Source organism: Schistocerca serialis, chromosome 7 (genome assembly GCF_023864345.2).
Source record: "Schistocerca serialis cubense isolate TAMUIC-IGC-003099 chromosome 7, iqSchSeri2.2, whole genome shotgun sequence".
Classification (NCBI taxonomy): Eukaryota; Metazoa; Arthropoda; class Insecta; order Orthoptera; family Acrididae; genus Schistocerca; species Schistocerca serialis.
This window is the reverse complement of record NC_064644.1, coordinates 140986493-141014150: the sequence shown is the minus strand read 5'-3', so window position 1 is coordinate 141014150 and position 27658 is coordinate 140986493. Positions and strand designations below refer to the sequence as shown.

Here is a 27658-nt window from a genome sequence, read left to right as displayed (position 1 = left end):
CAAACAGAACGCAAAAGGTTGTGCTGAATAGTTCAAACAATTTCCGAAGGGTAGAAAATTTTAGTGACAAGGGAGCAATCACAAATGCAGTCCCACAAGCTTCAATTTTAGATCCACACTTGTTTCTAATAGGTATGAATGAACTTTCACTTAATGTTCAACAAGCAGAAGTCGTACTTTTTGCAGACAATACCAGTGTTATAATAACTGCCATTAGAGAAAAAGCAACAGAAAAGATGCTAAACGATATTGTCCAAAGAACTATAAAGTAGTTCTCAGAAAATGGACTTCCTGTAACTTTCGAGAAATCATATCATATTTAGTTCTGTACAACAAATAGCCACACCAAAAATTTATGTAGCACATGAGTAGGAGTCAGTTAATAGGGTAGCATGCTCCAAATTATTGGGTGTATATTCTGACGAAAATTTGAACTAGAAGAATGACATTACTGAGCTCTGAAACACTTCAGTTCAGCTACTTTTTCGCTTTGTATAAATGTTAATTATGGATGCAAACGAATCAAATACCTATCAGTTTTTGCATATTTTAACTTTGTAATGTCTTATGGAATAATTATCTAGGGTAACCCATGACTTAGAAAGTTTTGATAGCACAACAGCGAACAATAAGATTAATATGTGGTGCTCACTCATGGTCGTCATGTAGGTACCTCTTCAAGCAGCTGGGCATTTAAACTGTACCGACACAACACATATACTCGGTAATAAAATTCGTCACCTACAATCCACCATAATTTGTGAAGAACAGTGATGCCTGTACCTACAACACTAGAGGGAAAAATGACCATTATTACTCATTATTAAACTTGGCAGTGGCTCAGAGAGGAGTTCAATAATTCAGCTACAAAAGTTATTGACCATTTGCCCAATAAGATTAATGTCTGTCAAATAGAAAAGTAAGTCATAAATCTGATTTAAAATCATTTATCGTGGACAACTCCTTCTATTCCACTGCAGAATTTTTATAAAAACTGTTAGTCACAAATAAATCACCTTGTTCTTGATTGTAGATGCATGAGTACCAGTAAAATGATAATGTGTTCATTTATGTTAACACTAGTCGTGTATACATATCATACAAACCGACGTGTTCCACATGGTTTCGATTAAAGAATAGGTCAAATGATCTATGTAAAATGCAAATAACTGACTACTTAACTACTGTCTGTCTCGTCTAAATGTCAGTTTTAATTACACCAGGCCTAAGCAAAAAGTCAAAGCTGGGAGGTGAAAGAGGTATACAGGGTGTCTCTCCTATGAGTCGTCAGGCGCATTTTCTCTGGTGTTTCAGTAGATATTTTCAATTTCCTTTTAGAATTGTGTAGATGGACTCAGTCCAAACAAATAGTGCTCATCACGTCTTTCACGCGAGCTCGATCTCTAAGGAAATCTTAGGCTTGTTTTCCATTACAAACAAAATTATTTTTAACACGGAATTTTACGTTTATTCGACAGAGCAGTTTCACATTAGTCCAGTGCGATATTTGTCGTAACGGTATGTATTAACAGGGACAGTAAAACTCGATGAATAACGAGTACTTCAGTAACGACGCCACTGCCTTGGCCTGCAATAACTGCTACGACCAAGCATAGAGAGCTACTGAGTTGCTACTGGGCTACTGCTCATTCTTAGAGTTTTATTATCCTTTTAATTCATATCGATAACAGGAATATCGCACTAGCCTAGTCTAGCAGCACTTTAACGAAATGGTCACTTAAAATTCACATTTAAAACTAAGTTTACTGGTAATGGGAAACAGACCAACACTTTCTGTCGACACTGGGCGTCGAATAAAAGACGTGACGAGCAGTAACTGTTTGGGCTGATTCCAGCCACACCATGAAAAACTAAACTGCAAATATCTGCCGAAGCACCAGAGAAAATGTGCCTGCTGACTCTTAGCAGAGACGCCCGGTATACAGGATCTATGCAAAGGAGGTGTACTTGAGGACAATATTTCAATAACATAGAAATGGAAGAGGATATAGATAAAGATGAGATGGGAGACATAATACTGAGAGAAGAATTTGACAGAACACTGAAACGCCTAAGTCAAAAAAATTCCCCGATAATAGACGACATTTCATCAGATCTACTTATAACCTTGAGAGAGTCAGCCGTGACAAAACTCTTCCATCTGGTGTGCAAGATGTATGAGACAGGCGAAATACTCTCACACATCAAGAAGAATGTAATAATTACAATTCCAAAGAAAGCAGGTGTTTAAAGATGGGGACATTACTGAACTGTCAGTTTAATAAGTATGGCTTCAAATTACAAATGGAAATTCTTTACGGAAGAATGGAAAAAAAGTGGTAGAAGCCGACCTCGCGGAAGACTAGTTTGAATTCCGGAGAGATGTATGAACACGCAAGGCAATACTGACCCTACGACTTCTCTTAGGTTAAGGAAAGACAAAACTATATATTTGTAGGATTCTTAGACTTAAGAAAGCTTTTAACAACATTGACTGGAATATTCTCTTTGAAATTTGGAAGACATCTGGGTTAGAAAACGGGGAGCAAAGGTTATTTGCAAGTCGTACTGAAACCAGACTGCAGTTATGAGTCGAGGGGCACGACAGGGAAGAGGTGGTTGAGAGTGGAGTGAATCCGGGTCGTAGCTCCTCCCGATCTTATTGTATCTGTACACTGAGAAAGCAATAATGGAAATCAAAGAAAATTAGGAGTAGAGATTAAAGTCCAGAGAGAAGAAATAAAATCTTTGAGGTTTGCCAGTGACTTTGTAATGCTGTCAGAGGTAGCAATGAACTCAGAAGAGCGGTTGAACGAATTTATCAGTGTCTTCAAAGGAGGATATAAAATGAACGTCAATAAAAGCAAAACAAGGATAATTGAATGTAGCCGAATTAAATGAGGTGATGTTGAGGGAATTAGACTAGAAAATGAAACACTGAAATTAGTACATGAGTTCTGCTATCAAAATAACTGATGATCCGTGAAGTAGAGAGGATATAAAATATAGACTGGCAAAGGTAAGAAGAAAAGCTTTTCTGAAGAAGAGAAATTTTTTAACATCGACTATAGTTTTAAGTGTCAGAAAATCTTTTCTGAATGTATACGTATGTAGTGTAGCCATAAACATTGTGATCAGATTGTTGTAATTATGTAATGCCGACAGGTTGGTATCACATGCCCCTTGGTGTTATCATGCTGCCCTTTACTCTATGCGAGGCCAACGTGTGAGTGCATGATACACTTATTATTAGTGCGTTTGCCTTCGTCTCTGTATGGAACAGAACGTAATCCATTCAGATTATTCTTGAATTTACGAGCAGCGCCACATTACCTCACTGGACAGGGAGTAAACTATTATAGAACAGTGTCCATTGAAATATTAAAGGCATGAGCATATTGAACTTGTAATTACTTAGAATGACTTTGTAAAATTTTCATAGGATTTCTCTATTCAGGGAAAACATTGTTGAACAGGTAATAATGTCAATATTAACGATATTGATATTGCTAGAGAAGGATAACGGAATGTAGTGGTATAAAATCAAGTGATGCTGAAGAAATTACATAAGGAAATGAAACATTAAAAGTACTATATGACTTCTGCTATTTGGGCAGTAACTAACTAACGATGGCTGAAGCTGAGGATATAAAATGTACCCTGGAGATGACAAGAAAATCGTTTCTGTAGAAGAGAAATGTGTTAACATAGAATGTAGATTTAATGTGTTAGTAAGTCTTTGCTGAAGGTCTGCAGCTGCTAGGTTACACTCATGCTGAAGGTGTGGACATTGGATCATGTATCTGATAAGCGTTAATTATTCACCCTCCGAAATAATAAATCAGGAATTTAACGACTATTAAATTAGAAATGACTGACGATTAATTCGGCTAATTCCATTAAACAAAAATTTGGACAAGGAATGATAATATTATTCTAGTAAAACCTTGGCGCATCTGATAAAAGTGCCTCGGTAAGATTCTCCAAATCACGTAAATGGAACATCAGTCGGGAAGCTGTACTGTGATTGTAGTGACGTTAGAAGAAAAAAACAAGTAGTACTACAAAAGTGAATGTGTTGGACCTGTAGTCAGAGATGGAAGCAAACAGGTTACTGAATCTAAATGCAAGTCTTCAGAGTGAATCTTGCAGGTATAAAATTAAATAGAATGTCTTTATTGTCCCCAATCCAGCGTCTCACGGTGGTGAATCGATCTGAACGTAGTAAATTGTAGGTGGTGGTTGAGTTGCCTGCAGAATCAGTCATCGGTGGCACACCAATGACCCTCGTTAAAAGCTAAATGCAGATCAGCACGAAATCTCTCGAATGCCCTTGATACACCTGCTCCGGAGATGAACCATGGCGATCAAGACTCTTGGAGGTCAAGCGAGGAGGGTTCTCTACAAAGAAGTAGTTATTTATCGTTGTTCACTAAAACGAAAACTCTCATTTCTTAGTTTTTGCTCTGTCTTCGGACTGGCTGGGTTACGGACCTTACATGTGCCGACGGGTAAACAAATTCCTTATGAAACGCTACCCTCCCTCCCTTGTCTTCCCTTGGATATTCTTTAGACAGTTAACTAGTGACGTTCGTCCCGCTACTTAGCACAGAAAAAAGGTATCTCACTCGCTATGGGCTATCAGGTGCGCCCGTTTCGGTACAATCTACTTTATCTGTCTAACCTCTAGCTTCTTCATACTAGCCAATTCTGGCAGTTTGTCAAGTCAGTGTTCCGTGGAGTCTCACGCCTACAAATTATCGTAAAACTGCGGGTTCCCACTCCGGTTTCGAGATACCATCTATGGTATCTGTTTTTCTGGAGAGAACACAGAATTCTTCGTTTTGTGGGCAATAATGCCTTCTTGGACTTCGCTGAAAACGGCGTTCCTTCTCATTCCACTTCTGGCTTGTGAAAGCGGTTGCGATTGGGGTCCTTGCACCACAGGCTATCTTATCCGTGTTTACCTGCAGTGTCTCAGGTGCCCAGCAGCAGCACTACAAAAGACTGTCCAGTGGACCGCGAGCCATTGACCTGTTCGCCTCCCGGGCTCCCGGCTCTCCCTTGCTGGAACCGCTCCAGAGGTAGTAACCTACATAACACCACGGCACCGTTGCCTCATCCCAAACAGCATTCAGTGTCCTCTTAATGAAACAAGGGATGCCAATTCGAATAAGAGGTTAATGAAGAAGGAATTGCATTTGCTACTGCCAATCACTAGTATATATCACATTTATCAGTGACAATTAATTTTTGTGATTGAATGGGTCTTTGCAGTATAATTTTACATACGTTAAGGGACTGTTTCTGAGAAACTGTCACATAACACAGTGTAGCCTTATTATACGCACGTTAAACGTGGACGATAAGCAGTACAAACACGAAGAGAAAAGCAGCTTTTGTAGTGGTATTACACAAGAATAGTGAAGATTAAATGTGTAGATCATGTAACTAAAGAGAACATACAGAACTGAATTGTGGAGAACAGAAATTTAGAGACTCCAGGAACAATCAGTTTAGTGTTGGAGGGAAGTATGTAGGAGGTGGATCTATAAATTGTAGGAGACCAAGAGATGAATATAGTCATTATGTTCAAATGGATGTAGGTTCCAGTAGTTATTAGGAGATGAAGAGGCTTGCACAGGATAGAGTGATGTGGAGAGCTGCATCGAACCAGGCTTCAGACTGAAACCCACAACAACATAGTAGGGATTAGGGTATCTTCAGATATCGGAGTAAAACAGGGAACCATCATATTTCTCTTTGTGAGTTGGTAACATTGCTTCTTGGCTGTTAGGCCTTGAAAGTAGCTAGCAGCTTCAGTAGCACGACGAGTCTTCACAGTGTCAGATGCGTTGTCGTTAAGAAAAATAATGTGCTATATTTTTGTGGTTTCATGTCTTATTTTGTGATTTCTTATGTTCTGTAAGGATCTTACATCATCATAAATGGCTCTGAGCACTATGAGACTTAGCTTCTGAGGTTATCAGTCCCCCATAACTTAGAACTACTTAAACCTAACTAACCTAAGGACATCACACACATCCATGCCCGAAGCAGGATTCGAACCTGCGACCGTAGTGGTCGCGTGGTTCCAGACTGTAGCGCCTAGAACCGCTCGCCCACTCCGGCCGGCTTACATCATCGTATTTAGAGGATAAAATTGGTATGTACAAGAAATAATATTTTTAAAAGGTTTTTTCAATATATGCTACATTAAACGATTATTCACCTTGTTTCTTATGCCAGAAGGCACTATACAGAGAGAGTACATTTGGGGTAAAAATCAGGTAAAAGCAAGTGGTAGAACCAGAGCTACACTATATTATTCCCATGACGTCGTTACAAATTACTTATATGTGTGATGTAAGAAGTACATTTTAATGGTATGCTGATTCTGTGTACATGTTTCAGTAACCGCAAATTAATAAATATATAAAGAATGTATATAAACAATGTATTTTTGTCATTAACAACTGATCAATTATCTCTTATTGAAGGGGTGCATTTTCTTTTAAGTCGGATGTCTAAGGAATCAGTCACAATTTAGTTATTATTATTAATATTATTATTATCTCTTCAAAATAAGTAGTCTACTTTCAACACACGAAGAACTTACAAATGTAACAGCGATAGCTACGTTTGGTAAGAGGAAAGTATGGCAACGGCCACCGATGAATTAAAAAAAATGCCTGGATTACAAAAAGGCAGCAAATATGTTTGGTGTACCACAATGAACATTACAACATCGAATTAAGGAATGATACATCTGTAGAAAAAGTAGCAAAAAAGGTAGCCGTATATTGTACGTTCAACTGCCATAATTTGTTTATTAAAATAATATAAACCGTGTGAGAAGTAGTTGATTCAAGTCATTTCGAGGCAATGTTCACAGCGAATCAGGTAACGGAATACTCTTCATTTGGTCTGTCAACGAAAGACATCAGACGTTTAGTGTACGAACAGTCGGAGAAGAATGATCTTGAGCACGATTTTACCATAGAAGAGAAACTGGCTGGACTATACAGACTAAGTATCTTTCACAAGTGCTAGTTTCTACACTCATAAAACCTGAACCAATATTCCTTCACGTGCAATAGCTTATAGTCAGACAGCTGTTGCAAACATTTTTGAAATCTTATCCAAATGCTTCAAGAGGTGTAAATTCTCATCCGACGTAGTTTATAACACTGACTAAACGGAGCAGGCAACAGACGAAAAGGGAATGAGCCAGGTGGGAGTCTTGATATGAGCTGAACGAGTGCAGTTGGTAACAGCAGCAATTTGTTTCTCTGCCGCTGTCATTACATTTCTCCACATCTAGCATCGCCTAGCGTTATGATGAAAGAGGAACTGCTAGATGGAGCACCGCTTGGATCAGTAGCAATCTGTCATAGCAGTGAGTGGACAAAAGCTGAAATCTTCGTCCAGTGATTGTATAACTTCATTTCTCATACCAAATCTTTAGTTTTCCAACTCAGCTATTTTCCAGAAGTATTCAGTCTATTACATCTCGCACATTTATACATACGTAACGTATTTGTCACAATTTTAGTGTTGTATATGAGTGTCACACCCATGGTATAGTGGTCACGTCTTTGGTTAGTAATCAAACTGTCCTCGGTACCAGGTTGGAAACCCACATCCAGCTACATTATGACTAATAATCTGAGTTGGCGGCAGAAGTCTTCCGGCATAAGAAGTCACCCTGATTCTGCCAACTACCCTGTCTAAGAGCGCGGAGGAACGGACAGGGGTTCAGAGCACTCTCTTGTCGTTGGATGGTAAACTGCTCAAGAAGGCGGAAGAATCAGCAATAATCAACGGCAAGAGGTTGCTGAAGGCAATGGAAACCACTGCAATAAAGACACACAATGTGTATCCACAGAACTTGTGACCTGTAATTGGAACAGTGTCATAATGATTTCAACATTGACGAAAAATTCCGGAAGAGTCCCCCGATTCAGATCTGCAGGAGGGGACTGCCAAAGGGGAGGTGACAATGAGAAAAAGATTCAACAGTCGACGAAAGAATAAGGTTCTACGAGTCAGAGCGCGGAATGGTTGGTTGGTTGGTTGTTTTGGGGAAGGAGACCAGACAGTGAGGTCATCGGTCTCATCAGATTAGGGAAGGACGGGGAAGGAAGTCGGCCGTGCCCTTTGAAAGGAACCATCCCGACATTTGCCTGGAGTGATTTAGGGAAATCACGGAAAACCTAAATCAGGATGGCCGGACGCGGGATTGAACCGTCGTCCTCCCGAATGCAAGTCCAGTGTCTAACCACTGCGCCACCTCGCTCGGTAGCACGGAATGTCAGAAGCTTGAACGTGGTAGCGAAGCTAAAAATCTGAAGAGGAAAATTCTAGGGCACAATCTAGATGTAGTAGCGGTGAGTGAAGTGAAATGGAAAGAAGACAAGGACGTTGACCAGATGAGTATACGGCAATATCAACAGCAGCAGAAAATGGTATAACTGGAGTAGGATGCGTTATGAATAGGAAAGTAGGACAGAGTGTGTGTTACTGTGAACAGTTCAGTGATAGGGTCAACATCAAACTAACACCGACAACGGTAGTTCGGGTATATATGCCAAATTCGCAAGCTGAAGATGAAGAGGAAGAAATTTTTATTTTTTTTGAAACTTGTGTTAAGGTGTTATGGAACCAAACTGCTGAGGTCATCGGTCCCTGAGCTTATGCACTACTTAATCTATCTTAAACTAACTTACGCTAAGAACAACACACACACCCATGCCCGAGGGAGGACTCGAACCTCCGACGGGGGATCCACATGGACAAGAAAAAGTATATGAGGATATTGAAAATGTAATGCAGTAAGCAAAGAGAGAGTGAAAAATCTAATGATAATTGGGGACTGGAATGCAGTTTTTGTGGAAGGAGTAGAAGAAAAGGTTACAGGAGAGTATGGGCTTGGAACAAGAAATGAGAGAGCAGAAAGACTAATTGAATTCTGTAATAAATTTCAGCTAGTAATAGAAAATACTCTGTTCAAGAATCGCAAGAAGAGGAGGTAAAGTTGGCAAAGGCCGGGTGATACGAGAAGATTTCAGTTACATTACATCATGGTCAGACAGAGATTCCGAAATCAGATACTGGATTGTAAGGCGTACTCAGGAACAGATATAGACTCAGAACACAATGCAGTACAGATAAAGAGTAGGATAAAGTTTACGATAGTAGTCAGGAAGAACAAATACGAAAAGAATTGGGATTCAGAAGTACTAAGGTATGATGACATACTCTTGAAGTTCTCTAGGGCTTTAGATACAGAAATAAGGAATATCTCGGTAGGCGGTACAGTTGAAGGGGAATGGACATCTCCAAAAAGGGCAATCACAGAAATTGGAGAGGAAAACGTAGGTACAAAGAAGGTAAGTGCCAAGAAACCATGGGTAACAGTAGAAATACCTCAGTTTATCGATGAAAGAAGAAAGGGCAAAAATTGTTCATGGTCACTCACGGAGAAATACAAGTCACTGAGGAATGAAGTAAATAGCAAATGCAGGGAAGCTAAGATTAAATGGCTGCATGTAAAATATGAAGAAGTCGGAAAAAGAAATGATTGTCGGAAGGACTGACTCAGCATATAGGAAACTCAAAACAACCTTCGGTGAAATTAAAAGCATCGTTGGTAACATCTGGAGTGCAACGGGAATTCCACTATTAAATGCAGAGGAGAGAGCGGATAAGTGGATAGAGTACGCTGAAGGCCTCTATGAGGGAGAAGATTTGTTTAATGTGATAGAAGAAGAAACAGGAACCGATAGAGAAGATATATGGGATCCAGCATTAAAGTCGGAATCTGAGAGAGCTTTGGAGAACTTAAGATCAAATAATGCAAAGGCGATAGACAACATTCCATAAGAATTTCTAGACTCATTGGGAGAAGTGGCAACGAAACTACTGTTCGCATTGGTGTGTAGAATGTACGTGTCGGACGACATACCGTCTTACTTCCGGAAAAATATCAACCAAACAATTCAAAAACTGCAAGAGCTCACAAGTGCGAGATTTAGCACGCATTCAGCTTAACAGTTCATGCATCCAATTTGCTGAGAAGAACAATATACAGAACGGAAACGAAAATTGAGGGCGTGTTACATGACGATCCGTTTTGCTTTAGGAAATGTAAAGGCACCAGAGAGGCAATTCTGACGTTGCGATTGATAATGGGAGCAAGACTAAAGAAAAATCTAGACATTTTAATAGTATTGGTCAACCTGGAAAAAGCGTTCGACAATGTAAAATGGTCCAAGATATTCGAAATTCTGAGAAAAATAGGAGAGACGGGTAATATACGATATATACAAGAGCCAAGAGGGAATAATAAGAGTAGACGACCAAGAACCAAGTGTTCGGATTAAAAAGGGTGTAAGGTAGGGATGTAGTCTTTAGCCCCTACTTTTCAATCTGTACATCGAAGATGCAGTATTGAACGCTTATGACATTGCTGTCCTGAGTGAAAGTGAAGCAAAATTACATGATCTACTGAATGGAATGAAAAGTCTAATGGGCACAGAATATGGATCGAGAGTAAGTCGCGGAAAAGCGGATGTAATGAGAAGTAGGAGAAATGAGAACAGCGAGAAACAACATTAGGATTGACGTTCAAGTACTAGATGATGTTAAGAAATTCTGCTATCTAGGCAGCAAATTAACCAATGACGGAAGGAGCAAGGAGGACATCAAAAACAGCCTAGTACTGGAAAAAAGGCATTCCTGGCCAGGAGAAGTCGACTCGTGTCAAACATAGGACTTTAATTTGAGGAAGAAGTTTGTGAGACTGTACGTTTGGAGCACAGCATTGTATGGTAATGAAACATGGACCGTACGAAAACAGGAACAGAAGAGAATCGAAGCATTTGAGACGTGGTACAACAGGCGAATGTCGAAAATTGGATGGCCTGATAAGGTAAGGAATGAGGAGGTTCTGCGTAGAATGGGAGAGGAAAGGAATATGTGGAAAACACTGACAAGGGGAAGGGTCAGGATGGTCGGGTACCTTGTAAGACATCCAGGAATGACTTCTACTGTATTAGAGGGAGTTGTAGAGGCCAAAAACTGTGGAGGAAGACAGAAAATGGAATACATCAAGCAAATAACTGAGGATGTTGGTTGCAAGTGCTAGTCTGAAATGAAGAGGTTGGCACAGGAAAGAAATTTGTGGCGGGCTGCACCGAACCAGTCGGAAGACTGATGACTCAAAAGAAATTGATACAATGTAAGTATGTAAGGGGTGCACCATGTGAGAAAGGCGTTTTTCATATATTTGGTACACAAAGTGTAACTTCACCACATTGTGTTAAACGTTAATTCTAGTATTCGAAAGAAAGTATTAGTAACTTTTATAGTCAGCATTACAGTCTTACGAAACAGTGATAATATACATTTTACACTTTATCCCTGAGGGTGTAATTATCCCCAAGTTGGAAACCACTGCTCAAGACACAGACGGATAGGGCACACACATTCCGCCCCAGTGGGACATGTTGACGTCAGGTAGGGCATTCAGCCACCCATTCCCGTTAATATTGCCAAAATTGGTAGTAACCTACCGACCATTAAAAACACGAGGAAAAAGCAAAGAAAAAGAAGAAGACCAACTAGAAGGAGGGACAGTATGATGGAATATGTGTTAGGACACCAGGTAATAACTTCCACAATAGTAGAGGGAACCGTAGATACCAAAATTTGAAGCGAAAGGTAGAGAATGGAACGTATTCAACTTGTGCTGAAGGCCTTTAGATGTTAGTAATATTCTTCGATGAAGAGGTTATAACAGGAGAGGGGATTGGCACGTGCAGCGCGAGACCAAATAGAACTATGACACCATCTCCTACCGACGCAAAATGATTTCACCTCAGCAACAGAAGATGGTCAGCAATATTCTCACTCATAGCCTGATTGAACGGCCAAAGACCCTTGCTTTGTGTTAGTGGAGGCTGTACTGGATTTGTATCCAGGAGACACATAGCGGTTGCCAACCAGTCACCCACTGTATATTGATGATCGGTACACTGCTCTAGATTGCAACTCACATGTGGGGCAGTCTAAATTTTGCTACGCAGCTGTTATGAAGAGGAGGGAAAGATGGCTGTAGCTTCACGAAAATGTTCGGTGTTAACTTTCGAAACTATTTTAACACCAGCGTCAGTACTGTGCATGATTCCAAATTGCCAGTTACTTAACTTACTAAACAATTTCCACCTGTTACAATCATCCTTAAAACATGATAAAACCGCTCCAGTGCTTGTTCAAAATTCTATTCACACAACCGGTTTCGGTCTTTACATTAGGCAATCTATATGAATCTCGCATGTGTTAACACATAATATGATGGACATATAGAAATTTTTAATTTTTTATGATAGGAGATAAGAGGCAATACTTATATTTTTATAGTACGTCTATAAAAATAATGTATAATTTATTATGTTCTGTAGGCAAGCAACGTCAAATGATAAAAACAATGAAGCCAAATGGCTTTAAGAAAAGTTTCAAACGCAATAGCATCTTGAGAAAAATGGGAGAGTCGTAATTGTAAAAACTGTACAATCCGATACTGTAAAAATGTTAACGTGGTTTAGCTTACAATGAGTTTCCTGTTGCGTTTCAAAATTAAATTGCATGCTGCTTTATGGAAATTTTTGAAGAGAGAGAAATTTACGCTCATCTGAATAAACCAAAGGGAAAGACGCTTAACGAGCAATGCACATTAAGGAACACCAATTTCTTGAATATCTGCGATTCAGTTATTCCAAACTTCCTTCAAAGATTTTCCGCAAGTCTGTAGCTGTAGCTAGTTATTTGTAAAGATACTTTCGTAAACAGTCGACGATGCATCTAAGCTAGGCTAAAGCCGTCTCCAGTTCATGGTTGTTAAAGTTGCACTTGTTGAGGTCGTACCTTTATGCACGACTTGGACACCACGTTTCTTTACAACTATTTTACATTTTTATTGATTAAAAATACAAGTTTTAGCATTTATTTGAAAAACATTAAACTGTAGTTCTGAAACACATCACAATATAAATCCTTTAAGCTAAACAACGTTAAGAGTTTATCGACTGTACGATTTTATAATTACGACACCCCCATTTTTATAATGACTTCATTGGGCGATAAACTTTTTTTTTTAATTCACTTGGATTCTACTGTTCTTGTCATTTGACGTAACTTCTGTACAGCATTAAGTAAGTTCTAAATTATTTCTGCACTTGTACTATACATTAATAAGTATCATCTACTATAAAAAAGAAAAATATGTATATGCCATCACATTATGAATTGAAATTTAGCAGTTCTAGATACACTTGGTAATGGCCTAATATAAAGGCTAAAACCAGTTGTATGAATTTGATAAAGTTCTAAAAAAGCAACGGGAGTCGCTTTTCATTTTTGAACGACAGCTGCACAATCAGAATGATCCAGAGATGGAGGAAATAATAACTCCTGAAGTAATTAGGCGATTTGTTTGCTCCGCAAAATGTTCTTCCAATTGACTGTACGCTTATACTGTCACGTTCCGTAATTTCATTGCAACCAAAATAAAAATCGTTCCCTGTTAATCACGCATTTTTTACTTTTTTTTTATTTCTTCCTTTCCATTATCAGCTACAACACTCTTATTACAAGTCTTTCGAAGACAGTAGACTACACTTGTCCCTGACGGAGTCATAGTGAAAGGGCGGGAGATGATGTAACATCCCGTCCATGATGTGGTCGTTAGGGACGGATCACGAACTCAGATAAGACTATGATGGAGGAGTAAATTTTAGATGTTCTTTTCAAATCGATTAAGAGGGACTAGTCAAATCCGGAATCCGGATGGCCAAACTTGAGTTTTGTGCTGTGCTTCTAGTGAACGTAATTCCAGTATTTTAAGCACAGCACCCCCCCCCCCCCCCCCCCCCTCACCCCTGGAGGTCTACGTCACGAGAATTTTAAACTCAATGGATTCCAAGATTCCAAGCACGGGAGGTCTAGATAGTGAGGATATTGTTCCTTACTTTACGAAACGTGGAAGACAAATACACACAATACATAAATACCAAAGTAAGTGAGAAGTGAGGATGGAAGTGGAATGTTGCACTGAGTTAAATTTGTCACCCTTTTTATACATATTCACACTTCTATTTCCTGTTACGTGTGACTACTGGATGTTAAAACAGAAGAGAAATGTCACGTGCCATCAGAATAAGACTAGGATAAGAAAATATGGCAACATAATTTCTTATAATTGTTACGAAAGAGTACAGGAATTTTAAATGTGTATGAGGTACGGAAAAATGTTGAAGTAGATTTTTGAAGTTTCCTGAGAACATGTGGTAGAACGCACCTGTAGGAAATCTCGAGGAGTGGCTCCAAGAACTTGCAGGATTTTGTCGTACCCAGAGTCTTGGCAAAACTCGAAAAACATCTTCCCGAAGAGTTCCAGTATTGTGTTAGCGGGAATCTCTGTAAACACAGTAAATTGACCTTTGTGAGCCTTACAAATTACAACGATGACAAGGTGATCATGTTCCTTAGTCTAATTTATTTATTAATCAGACAGGTTTCCCGCATCTATGGATTCATCACTAGACTCAATACTGACTGTTATACAATGGAACGTTTATAATTACTCAGAAATGAAGTACTGTGATTGACAGAGTTGAGTGAAGAGAAGAATAGCATAGGATTACTGCTGTTAGGCAGGAAAGTATACTGCCTCACGAGAAGGTGACCTTCCGGCGTTTTATAACTACAGACTCAGTGACACGGTTCACTTCTTAAGTAATGCACATAGTCTTACGTTTACCTACATAGTTATCTATTGTACAGTGTTCCTCTACAGTTATTCATTATATTCTCCCTGTTTCTCAGTGACTAATTTTCAAATCGGGGGAAACTTCTCTTGTCTTTAATCCGGATTGCCGTCTGAGTTTATGACTTTTCGAAAGCGCATGCGAGTAGTCCAGCACCAGGAAATTGGAGACGACTTTTGAGCATTTTCTGTAAACAATTTGCGACTTGCGGGAAAACACTATAGTAAACTACGAAGACTTGTGGTTTACATGTGAATCTGTCACTCTTGATGTTGCTATGGTGATGGCAAGCATCACGAACTCGACCTCTGGCCGAGTACGTCTAGTTGTGGTAGGTGTCATCTAGACATCTCCACTCACTGGACTATGATCTTAATTTCGTCTCACTAAGCGACGTCACGTAAAGAGTGAAGACTCCATACAAGCGTGGTCTATCTTCAACGTCGTATCTTTCGTTTAGTAAGACACGTGTCTAAATCTCACGAGAACCATGAAAAGTATCACACAGGGGAGAAATTATACTACGGTCCTTCGTTAACCTTCCAGAAAATTCCAGTTCAGAACTGTGGACGCTCCTCTACATTTTTGTCATATTAAGTTTCAATTTTAGTGTAAACTCTTCGATCTCCAACAAACACAGTACACCAGTCACGATACAGCCCCATCTGAAAAGCGTAACTTTAAAATATAGAACGCTGTGGATGAAACGAGATATCCTCTTATTTCTCAGGCCTTCATTTGCAACTTACACAATTTTCACTATCATCAGGTTCACCACTATCATCATTGTGGTGAACGTATGCGTGGCGAAATGATTACCGTGGTAACAGACCATTGGTAGCTGCTCGGTGGCTTACAATTAGAGATGTTAAATATTTGGCAGCAATAAAATAGTTCTAAATTAAGTCGTAAATGTCGACTTCCTACATTTCCTCAATAGCGTTTCGGGAAACGAACAACTTGTTCCTTCCATGGATTCCCATTTGAGTCCATGGAGCATTCCCCTAATACTCGCGTGTTGACCGAACCTACCAGTAAGAAATTCAGCAGCACGCCTCTGATTTTCTTCCATGTCTTCCTTTAATCCGACCTTTCACCCTGAATTTTAATTCTACTCTTCCTTTTATTTCCATTATTAATTGTTCGGTGTATAGATTAAATAGTAGGACCGAAAGACTGCATCCTTGTCTTACAAGCTTTTTAATCGGAGAACTTCGTTCTTGGTCTTAAAGTCTTATTGTTCCCTCTTGGTTCTTATACATATTGAACAAGATGCGTTCAATGAATAATACAACACATATTTTTCGTAAAGCAAGTTGGTTTTATTCTGAATTCCAATACTCAATATTATTCCCTACTCAGTGGCTACAAAATCCTGTTTCTCAACATAATCGTGCCGGCCGCTGTGGCCGAGCGGTTCTAGGCGCTTCAGTCCGGAACCGCACTGCTGCTACGGTCGCAGGCTCGAATCCTGCCTCGGGCATGGATGTGTGTGATGTCCTTAGGTTAGTTAGGTTTAAGTAGTTCTAAGTCTAGGGGGCTGATGACCTCTGATGTTAAGTCTCATAGTGCTTGGAGCCATTTGAACCATCAACATAATCTCCGTTCAAAGTGACGGCATTACGCCACTTTACTGCGATGGATTGTTGGCCGCAAGGTACCACTTCAGTGGTCATCGTCGGACGCAACGTCTTGCTGAATCGATAACCTTCCCAAATCCACGTACTGCTTCCTGTGTAGTGCTTCTTTAATCGGACCAAACAGGTGGAAGTTGGAAGGTAGGAGATCCGGGCTGTAGGAAAGATGAGGAAGAACCATTCAGTGAAGTTTTGTGAGCTGCTGTCGGGTGTGCAGACTTGGGTGAGGCCTTGCGTTGTAGTGGAGAAGGAGACGTTCGTTTGCATTTTGTAGCGACGAACACGTTGATGGCGTTTCTTAAGTTTCCTGAGGGTAGCACAACTGTGTGCGGTCGACTGGCACGTGGTAGATAGGATTGGTTTGTACGACCTTATTCTGATGAGAGACACCTCGTCCAACAGCTCACCGTGCTTTTGTTCACTACCAGGTCTCCGTAGACATTCTGCAAGTGCTTCGAATATCTGCGATGGTCTGGTTTTTTGTCAAAAGAAATTCAATGACGTTTCTCTGTTTGGAATGCACCTCTGTTACAGATCCATTTTGAAGGCTACGTATAGCGCCGCAACCTATCGAAAATTCGTGAGACTTTGGGGGCTGAAGAGGGAACATTCCACGACGTCTCAGAACAACTCTGCATGTTTTAAACCGAAATTAGTCGAGAGAAAAAATGTGATGCGATATTTATAGATCTCATAAATCACCTGTAATTCCCTGTAGTTTGCTCCTATTTTTCTCAGAATTTTGAACATCTTGCACTATTTCATATTGTCGAGCGCTGTTTCTAGCTCGAAAATAGCTGTGAGCGGATATTAATTTTTCTCTTGTGTTGCTACCCTTATTACTCGTAAAAGCAACGTCAGAACTACCTCTCTAGTACCTAGGCCTTTCCTAAAGCTAAATTGATCGTCATCCAACAGGTTCCCAAATCTCTTTTCCATTCTTCTGGGTATTATTCTTCTCAGCAGCTTGGGTGAACGAAATGTTAAGCTGATAATGCTATAGTTTTCGAACCTGTGTACCCTTGCTGTCTTCCGAAGCCGACCGCTGTGGCTGAGCGGTTCTAGGCGCTTTAGACCGGAACCGCGCGGCTGCTACGGTCGCAGGTTCGAATCCTGCCTCGGGCATGGATGTGTGTGATGTCTTTAGGTTAGTTAGGTTTAAGTAGTTCTAAGTTCTAGGGGGCTGACGACCTCCGATGTTAAGTCCCATAGTGCTCAGAGACATTTGAACCATTTGTCTTCCGAACTGCGTGTAAGATGTTCTTATGAAGTCTGACGGTAGCCTTCGTCGCAAGGTTGCTCATACCTGCAATGATCTTAGAAATTCCTGTGGGTAATGTCCATTAAACCAGAGCTCTTTTAAACTACGACTCCAATACTGAATCCCCTACATCTTCCTTATCGACTCCAGCTTCTCCTTCCGTCAAATCATCAAATAAGTCCGCTCTCTCACAGAGGCCTTCAAAGTACTCTTTCCACCTATCTGTCCTTTCCTCTGTGTTTAACAGTGGAGATCCCATTGCACTCTTCGATTTTTTCACATTTTGTCGGCAGTTATTTTGCCTTGGCTGCCGTACACTTCCTATTTACATCATTTCTAATTTATATTGCTACATTCGTGTCTCTCCCTGGGCTTTTTTGTACTTCATCCTTTAGTCTAACAATTGAAGTATTTTTTCTTTTACTGAGCTTTGTTCGGAGCTACCTTCCTCGTACCCTTGTCTGACAGTCCATCATCTGTGGTTGCCCTCTTTATCTTCAACTGAACTGCCGGCGGTATACATTGATAAAAATGTCGTCATTACGGGAAAACATTTTCAATGGAGGCAGAAGGCAGCCCTACAGTTGAAGAATGATGTCGGTAGATAACAGCTATTGAGTGTGTCTGACGTTAGTGGAACGTTTAATGTGAAGATCGTAACACGACACTGCCAACAGTTTAGCGCTAGTACCCAGATTTTGAAAAACGTCGAGATATTGGCAGGCATATTTAACCACCATACCAACAGATTTCAGGGATCATTGACCGTTGTGCAATGACTTCAGAACGAGTGGCAACGAGATTGGCTCAGACTAGCAGCGTGGAAAAGAAGAATCGGAACGTGTCCTTTCAGAAGTGCTACGCTACAACAACATCGTAAGATTTTTCAGCTGCAGGGTACCTAGCGTGTTCGATTTGAAAACTGAACATCTCTAAAACTAAGACTGACAGACGAATCCAACAAACGATATGTTTATTATTAATTTTATACAGGAGTTACATATAATTTTCGAATTAGTTCGAAAATCTACTAACAGATAGCGGTGCAATCCCTGTAGTGCCCATACGTAGTGCACTGCAGCTCAGACCGATCAGTTTCACCGTCAAAGCGTGAAAGAAGGAAGAGATTGAAATCGTATGTTATATTGAGCAACATGATTTTCTGGTACTGGAATACCACAGCTTAGAGCACAGTCTTGCGGCTACAAGGTGCAGTTTTTAAACACGATTTAATATAATTTATTGGAAAAATTAAAAAAAGTGTAAAAAACTCTTTATCCCTAGACCGAAATTTCATGTATACGCGGCTGGTCCCGGCGGAGGTTCGAGTCCTCCCTCGGGCGTGGGGGTGTGTGTTTATCCTTAGGATAATTTAGGTTAAGCTGATGGCCTTAGCAGTTAAGCCCCATAAGATTTCACACACGCACATTCATGAATACGGTTGTTGCACAATGACTAGTGTCGGTTGTTTTCCGCAACCATCCTTAGATCGTTCAAATCGTAAAAAATCGATGCATGTGCATCGTAAAACGTCATCATTACCTGTAGTCATGCACGGAAATGCATTCGTATTGTGGGCTACCAAGACAGAACGTCGCTAAAAACGTTATAATGAGCCAGCCAAGGTTTGCACCATAATCTCGCAAGATGACGGTTATAAAGAAGGATACTTGTCAGTTGTATTAGTAAAATCTGCTTCACATGTCCGTGATTTGCAGCTGTACAGCAAGTATTATAGTGAGAACAATATATGCACGATACAAGAATTAAGACACAAAGGAAGCACGGCATGCAGTTGGTAGTGGGCACTGATTTGCATCAATGATGAAAGTTGAAAATTTGTGCATGATCAGGATTCGAACCCGCGTCCCCTTGCTTACTAGGAGGATGCTCTGACCACTTTTTTGTCGTTGGTCCATGTTATTAGTTATTGTTCTCCCCATTTGGTCTGGGCGGACGTCAAATGACACCCCTTTAAGTTGATCGCTCCATATTTCACTTAACTTTTTTTGTTACAGAGGGCATCCATCCATCCTACCCCTCTGACAGAGCAAGCTGAGCTACAATGCCGGTGCCACTAAGCCATCCGGTCACAGAGGATATCGCAACTGTACGAATTACAGTAGCACGCGTGCCGTCAAACCCAAATTCTCAACTTATCCGTACACTACTACTGTTGTGCCCCTTGCCCATTACCCTCATTACTGGCGGCATTTCGTCGACTTCAGAAAGAGTTCGGGCGTGATGTGCGTCATTGGCCATTTTTGCCTTGTTTAAACATGTTGTGTCTGTTCCTTCGGACAAGGCCGAAAGAACAGACACCACACATACATGGTGGTCCATTGATCGTGTCCGGGCCAAATATCTCACGAAATAAGCTTCAAACGAAAAAACTACAAAGAACGAAACTTGTCTGTCTTGAAGAGGGAAACCAGATGGAGCTATTCTTGGCCCGCTAGATGACGCTTCCGTAGGTCAAATGGATATCAACTGCGTTTTTTAAAATAGGAACCGACATTTTTATTACATATTCGTGTAGTACGTAAAGAAATATGAGTGTTTTAGTTGGACCACTTTTTTCGCTTTGTGATAGATAGCGCTGAAATAGTCACCCGGATCACAATTATAGCAGGTAGGTTTTTTAAATTGAAATACAGAACGTAGGTACGTTTGAACATTTTATTTCGGTTGTTCCAATGTGATACATGTACTTTTGTGAACTTATTATTTCTGAGTACGCATGCTGTTACAGCGTGATTACCTGTAAATACCACATTAATGCAATAAATGCTCAAAATGATGTCCGACAACCTCAATGCATTTGGCAATACGTGTAACGACATTCCTCTCAGCAGCGAGTAGTTCGCCTTCCATAATGTTCGCACATGCATTGACAATGCGCTGACGCGTTGTTTGTGGATCACGATAGCAAATACCGTTCAACTTTACCCACAGAAAGAAATCCGGGGACGTCAGATCCGATGAACATGCGGGCATGGTATGGTGCTTCGACAACCAATCCACCTGTCATGAAATATGTTATTCAATACCGCTTCAACCGCACATGAGTTATGTGCCGGACATCCATCATGTTTGAAGTACACCGCCATTCTGTCACGGTGAAACATCTTGTAGTAACATCGGTGGAATATTACGTAGGAAATCAGCATACATTGCACCATTTAGATTGCCATCGATAGATTGGGGGCCAATTATCCTTCCTCCCATAATGCCGCACCATATATTAACCCGCCAAGGTCCATGATATTCCACTTGGCTCAGCCATCGTGGATTTTCCGTTGCCCAATAGTGCATATTATGCCGGTTTACGTTACGGCTGTTGGCTAATGGGGCTTCGTCGCTAAACAGAACGCGTGCAAAAAAATCTGTCATAATCCAGTAATTTCTCTTGCGCCCAGTGGCAGAACTGTACACGACGTTCAAAGTCGTCGCCATGAAATACCTAGTGCTTAGAAATATGGTACGGGTTGCAATCGATGTTGATGTAGCAATCTCAACACCGACGTTTTTTAGATTCCCGATTGTCGCGCAATTTGTGTGCTACTGATGTGCGGATTAGCCGCGACAGCAGCTAAAACACCTACTTGGGCATCATCGTTTGTTGCAGGTCGTGGTTGACGTTCCACATGTGGCTGAACACTTCCTGTTTCCTTAAATAACGTAACTATTCGGCGAACGGTCCAGACACTTGGACGACGTCGTCCAGGATACCGAGCAGCATACATGGCACACGTCCATGGGGCATTTTGATCACAATAGAAACACATCAACACGATATCGACCTTTTCCGCAATTGGTGAACGGTCCGTTTTAACACGGGTAACGTGTCACGAAGCAAATACCATCCGCACTGGCGCAATGTTACGTGATACCATGTATTTATACTTTTGTGACTATTACAGCGCCATTTGTCACAAAGCGAAAAAAGTAGTCCAACTAAAACATTCATATTTCTTTACGTACTACACGAATATGTAATAAAAATGTGGGTTCCTATTTTAAAAAACGCAGTTGATATCCGTTTGAGCTATGGCAGCGCCATATAGCGGGCCAACCATAGCGCAATCTGGTTTCCCCCTTCAAGCTAGACGAGTTTCGTTCTTTGTAGTTGTTTCGTTTGATGCTTATTTCTTGAGATATTTGGCAAGGTCACTGTCAATGGACCACCCTGTATTCTCGTAAAGAAGGTGAGACTGTCCAATGATCCCTTCAGTGCAGGTGCACATCACGCTCTAACTCTTACGGGAACCCGCGAAATGCCGTGATAATGAGGATAAGGGCAAGGGGCACAACAGTAGTAGTGTGTGGATAAGTTGAGAATTAGGGTCTGACGGGACGCCTGCTACGGTAGTTCGTGCAGTTGCCATGACCTCCGTGTGAGCAGATGGCTCAGTGGTCACATCTGCCTAGAAAGCGGGAGACCCATGTTCGAACCCTAGTCAACTTTACCCATTGATGCAAATCAATGTCCACTAGCACCGTCATTTCGTAATTCCTTTGTGTCTTGATTGATAACTGCTGCAGGATGAAAACTGTGTCTGTTCTTTCGGACATGTCCTTTCTAAGTCACACTGTGGAGCACCGTTGCATATACCGCTCTCACAATAATACCTGCTATACAATTGCAAATCCCAGGCATGTGATGCAAGTTTTACAAATGCAACTGACAAGTTTCCTTATTTATTACAGTCATCTTGCGAGGTTATGATTCACAAATGGCTGGCTCATGATGAAGTTTCTAACTGCGTCGTAATCTCGTTGGCCCACAATACGAATGCATTTCAGTGCATGAATACCGTTAATGATGATTTTTTTTACCAGTGCATATGTTTCGCTTTTTTACGATTTGAACAATATGAGGATGGTTGTGGAAAACAACGGAAGCTAGTCTTCCTGCTGTGATTGTATACGGAAAACTACGGTCAAGGTATAAAACGTCTTTTTTTACTATAACTCTTTAATTTTTTAATACCTTACATTAATGCCACCGTCTCCTCCCTGACAATATCAAGCTTCGCCAACGATTTAATGTACCAAAAGGACCCTATGCGAAAAGCATTCGCAAGCTCTTCGCCAAATTCCAACGGACGGGTGGTGTGGCTGATGACCTAGCGGGGATTGTTAGCCCCAGGCAGACTGTAGTTACTCCTGAAAAATCTCCACGCCTTCTGGAATTATTCAACAACGTCGAAGGAAGTTCTTGCGAAGTATTGTATCAGACACTGATAGGAAGCGTTCCAACACGCAGAAAATACATGGCTCCATTTAAAGTCCAAACCCACCGGGCCGTTTCTGTACGAGCTGTGCGACAGAAGGCTGACTTCGCAAACAGGATTGTCACTGTGACTGAAAATGAAGGATTCAATATCGATTGCATCTGGTTCAGAGATGAAACAGACTCCCTCCTGAGTGGAATCCTGAATAATCAAAACTGGCGATTGTGAGGTTACGAAAATCATCATCTGTGTGAAGTAAAACTGCGATATTCTCCCAAACTTTATCGTTTGGGCTGTGTTGTGCAGCAGAAGCATTATTGACCCTTTTCTCGTGCGATAAACGATCACTAGTGAACATTAAGTTGCGGTTTTGGAACAATTTGTCGCAACGCAGGGGGCTCGACCAGCAACCGAGCGGTTCGTGTAAAATAGGGCCGGACCACATCACAATGAATAGGCATATATCTTTCGTGTTGGATATTTCAGGAATAGAGTAACTGCGTTGGATAATTGCAAATTTATTGGTACAGGGATGGATTGGTGTCCATATTCGCCCACCCTGACTGCTTTTGACAACTTTCTGTGAGGCACATTAAAAATCCATGTGGCCAAGCTGGACGAGCTTGAATCGGTTATCTGTGTAACAAATAGTTCAAATGGCTGTGAGCACTATGGGACTTAACATCTGTGGTCATCAATCCCCTAGAACTAAGAACTACTTAAACCTAACTAACCTAAGAACATCACACAAATCCACGACCGACCATGACCGAGGCAGGATTCGAACCTGTGACTGTAGCGGTCGCGCGGTTCCAAACTGAAGCGCCTAGAACCGCACGGCCACACCGGCTGGCGATCTGTGTAACAGCTGAACCTATTTCCGCTCAGAAACTACAGGATGTAATGGCAAATTTCATTGCTCGTGTACATCACCTCCATACTGCGAGTGACAGACATTTCGAAAAGATTGTTGTGTGATTGCAAAGACTACCTGTAGGGGACGAGTTTAATTGTGCGCACTGATACTGCACAGCGTACAGCAACATCTGTTAGCAGCTTTTAAAACTATTTATAAACTTCTGTATCACTTCTGTATAAAAGTCTAATAGCTTTCAAAACAAACATATCTTTCGTTAAACTCATTTATCGATCTTACTTCTCGAGATATTTAATTTTAAAATCAGAGACTCCTTCGCTGTACACCCTGTGGCTTTTATGAATTTTCAGGTGACAACAGATGAAATTTTGCGCCATGCACCATCGAGGTCAGATTACTAGAAGATTGGTTGTAATCACGAGTTGTCACGTATCGTTTACCGCTGACACCATACCGCAAACAGTTAAAATTTGCAGGCTGTAAAGCCAGCGGCAATTAGTGCATTAAGTGACATTCTGAGGTGTTCAGTGAGGCGAGTCTCGTTTCGGTTTGTGTTAGTCGCAGGAAGCAGCTCGTCTCGAGACTCATATCCCACCAACTCTTGGGCTCTTGGTGTGGGGACGAGTAATTGGGTATGAGGAAAGGAGCGATTTTGTGACTGTTAAAAGCAGACTGAACGTTCGCCAGTCGCCAGTATGTGGCAAGAACGGTAAGAACCGTGATGACGAGGATGACGCCCCTCTAGGTGTCCATCTCCTCCTGCCTCCCGAGCTGTGCATCTGCTGCTCCCCACTCTGTCCATCTGCTCCTTCTCCCTCCATTGTCCATATTCTACACCCACTCTCTCTGACCATCTCCTCCTCTCACTCTTTCTGTCGATATCATTGCTTTCCCTTCCTCTGTGCAGTTTCTCTTCATCATCCCCATATCTTCCTCCCCCTGCCTCTGTCAATCCCTGCGTCTTTCCTTTTTTGGTCCACCTGCGCCTCCTCCCTCCCCTCCACCATCTCCATAAATCTGTTCCTTCCCCTCTGTTCAACTCCATCTCCTCCTGCTCCCCCAATCCCGCTATCTCCTCGTCATCCCCTCAAAGTCTGTCTCCTCCTCCCTTCTCTGTCCATCTCCTCCTGACCCTCCGTCCATCTTATCCTCACCCTCTGTCTGTCCATCTCCCACTCGTCGCTTTCTGTCCACTTCTCCCTCCCCCTCTCTTTATCCATCTCCTCCTCCCCCCATCTGCCACCATCTCCTTCTTTCCCCCCTTGTCTGTCCATCTCCTCCTCAACTCCTCTCTCTTCATGTTACCATCCTCCACTCCAATAGGAGTCTCTTCCTCCTCCAACCTTCGCTCTTCCAGTTACCAGTCCAGCTCAAATAGGAGATTCTTACCTTATATTTTTCCAGATAGTAAGTGGTTTGGATACCAAGTTTGTTGCGGTCGATCCAGAAGCTTAAGAGTCACTTTGCCCACATAAGCACATTCCAAATATTTGTCACTTATATTTCGAACATATTTGTGCACATATTTCACTTTTGCCACAAGCGAATTTCCCCCTGTAGTTTCGTTTCCATGCATTCCGATGTTTGTGACTTCATATCTCCTGAACTACGTGTTGTACGCTAAATGTGGCTACTGTGTGCGAAATGTGTTCTGAATAACTTACCAGTAAAGAAGCAATAAATGAAAACTTCATGCGTGATAAAACATTTTTTTCCTATATCTTAGAGTTTATGATGTTACATCTCCTCAGCTACTTATGGTACAGTGATATATTCTTGCAAGTTCATTCAATGATATATGTGAATACTGCCTGCAAAATGTGTTGCAAAGAAAGTAACTAGAAAAGAAGTAAAAAATAAAAGACCAAACCTGATACAGCCATTTTATTGCATGAGCAGCCTAAATGTAGTAAGAGATAACCCTCTTTCATCATTTTTTGAGTGGTGTGGGCGAGAAAATGTCTCATAGGGGTTTGAAATTATTTGTAAAGTTTCTTTCAAGTGCCTAAGAGCTCTCATTTTCAAATACTGGATGAGAATAGTCTGACTATTTGGGCATCGTGCAGTATGTTACTTTTTCACCACCACTCCTATGAGAGGTAGGTGGTTCTTACCCTACTGTGATTCTTTCCAGACAGTAACTGATACGTGAACCAACTTTGGCTGCAGAAGTCTATGCAATGGTTTAGAAGGTGATGTGGGATATACATGCATACATACATCCACCTTTATCATACCTATGGATTAGCAGGGCATGCTCAATGTTATAGAGAATGAAACAAATAGTTTTAAGTAAAACCTCCATTTTCACTCAAGTCGCTCTCGTTTTGGCTGTGGTGCCTAGTGTAGGTACCGTGGGACCAGCAGATTTTCTCGTGTCTTCCTTTGCCAGGCCACCTATCAGTTATCAAGTGTTCCTGCTATCTGTCTCTGTCCCCTGTGTCGTGGTCAGAAATATCCAAATGTATTCAAGTATATTCATCCAGGTGTTGATTCGTTTCTTCACAGCACATATTTTCTTACTATTACAAACACTTAAAACAGAGAGAACACATCTGGAAGTTGTTTCTTTGGCTTTCATATCATCTTGAGCGAACACCCACATTCGTTCTACTGCTGGCGCTTTCATCTTTGAAGTCTTGCTGACGCAAGGGTTTTTACGTCACACTGTTGAAATGTCTACCCTACGTACATAATGTGTGTAAGTACCTATACCTGGGCTTCAGGCTGGATATTCCATTTACGTTCAATCCTGACGTGCTATTCGAGAACATGGAGAGCCTCGGCAAATTATGTTCTTGCGTAAGGGGAAATTAAAAAGTAGGCTGTGGCGGCAGTGAGGATTTGAATCGAGGAGGGAGGCCTGCAAGGGTAATTCGTGCCACTGTGTGGCAGGGTGGCTTAGTAACTAATGCACCTACCTATCAGGAGACCCGTGTTCGATTCCCGACCTTAGTACAAATTTTCACTCATCCCTTCAGTCTATATAAAAAAAATCATACATGTATGAGACCAGTAGTCTCTGAAATTGCGTCATTTCATGTGCACTCTATGTCCCTTGAGTCTGATAAAACTGCCGTCACTGGAATCGACCGGCCACCCAGCCCCCACCTTACTGAACATCGAAGTTCGACTACAGTATTCTCTTCACAGCTGAATTCACGCCATTACTCTTTTACGCCCGCTGGTTTACAGCATGTAATATTAAGTGATCGTAAGAGAAATCTCACACGAAGATGCGCTAACGAATCTTTATCACACCACCCATGCTGAAGCTCACATTTATCTCACGTTTGCAGAGAAAAACGAAGTACGAGAACATCAGCTTCTTTTATAACTTTACTGGTCTTATCTCAGATAGTTCTGATGACATGGTACTTTAGTGGAAGCTACATACTGCTGTACCACCTACAATTTCAAATTATCCGTGTGAGTATAAAGATGATGGCCGTCATAACCAATGGCTCACTTCTTTGGAGATACTTGGTTTGTGTTCGCAGCGATAAGCCTCTACGATATCGTTATAACTATAACGGCCCTGCTTCTGTTTTATGGACCGGAGAAGTCCAGCACCTCTCAGCCTGGAGAGCTGCTTTAGAATGTGGGCATCAACATAAAGATTGATCGCTTTACGCCGCAGCTAAACGCTGCACTGCACGTGTTTCATTTGGCTGACGTGAGATAATCTTCAGAAAAACAAACAGTTGTTTCCAAAGAAAATAAAACTCGTGTGGACAGAACTGATAAAGAACAAATGTCCACGACATTAATAATTAGGCTAGATATAATCTTTACGCAAAAAAAGTAGCAAAGTCGTA

General features: G+C 41.2%; 1 protein-coding gene across 1 annotated transcript in view; it reads right to left on the bottom strand.

The window, feature by feature from the left end:
- Nucleotides 1–27658, bottom strand: part of LOC126412732 (guanylate cyclase soluble subunit beta-1) — a 261772-nt gene that overhangs the window by 195733 nt on the left and 38381 nt on the right. Inside the window, exon 4 of the mRNA XM_050082463.1 lies at nt 14360–14478. Coding sequence (XP_049938420.1) covers nt 14360–14478 — 119 coding nt within the window. The remainder of the gene's footprint in view (nt 1–14359; nt 14479–27658) is intronic.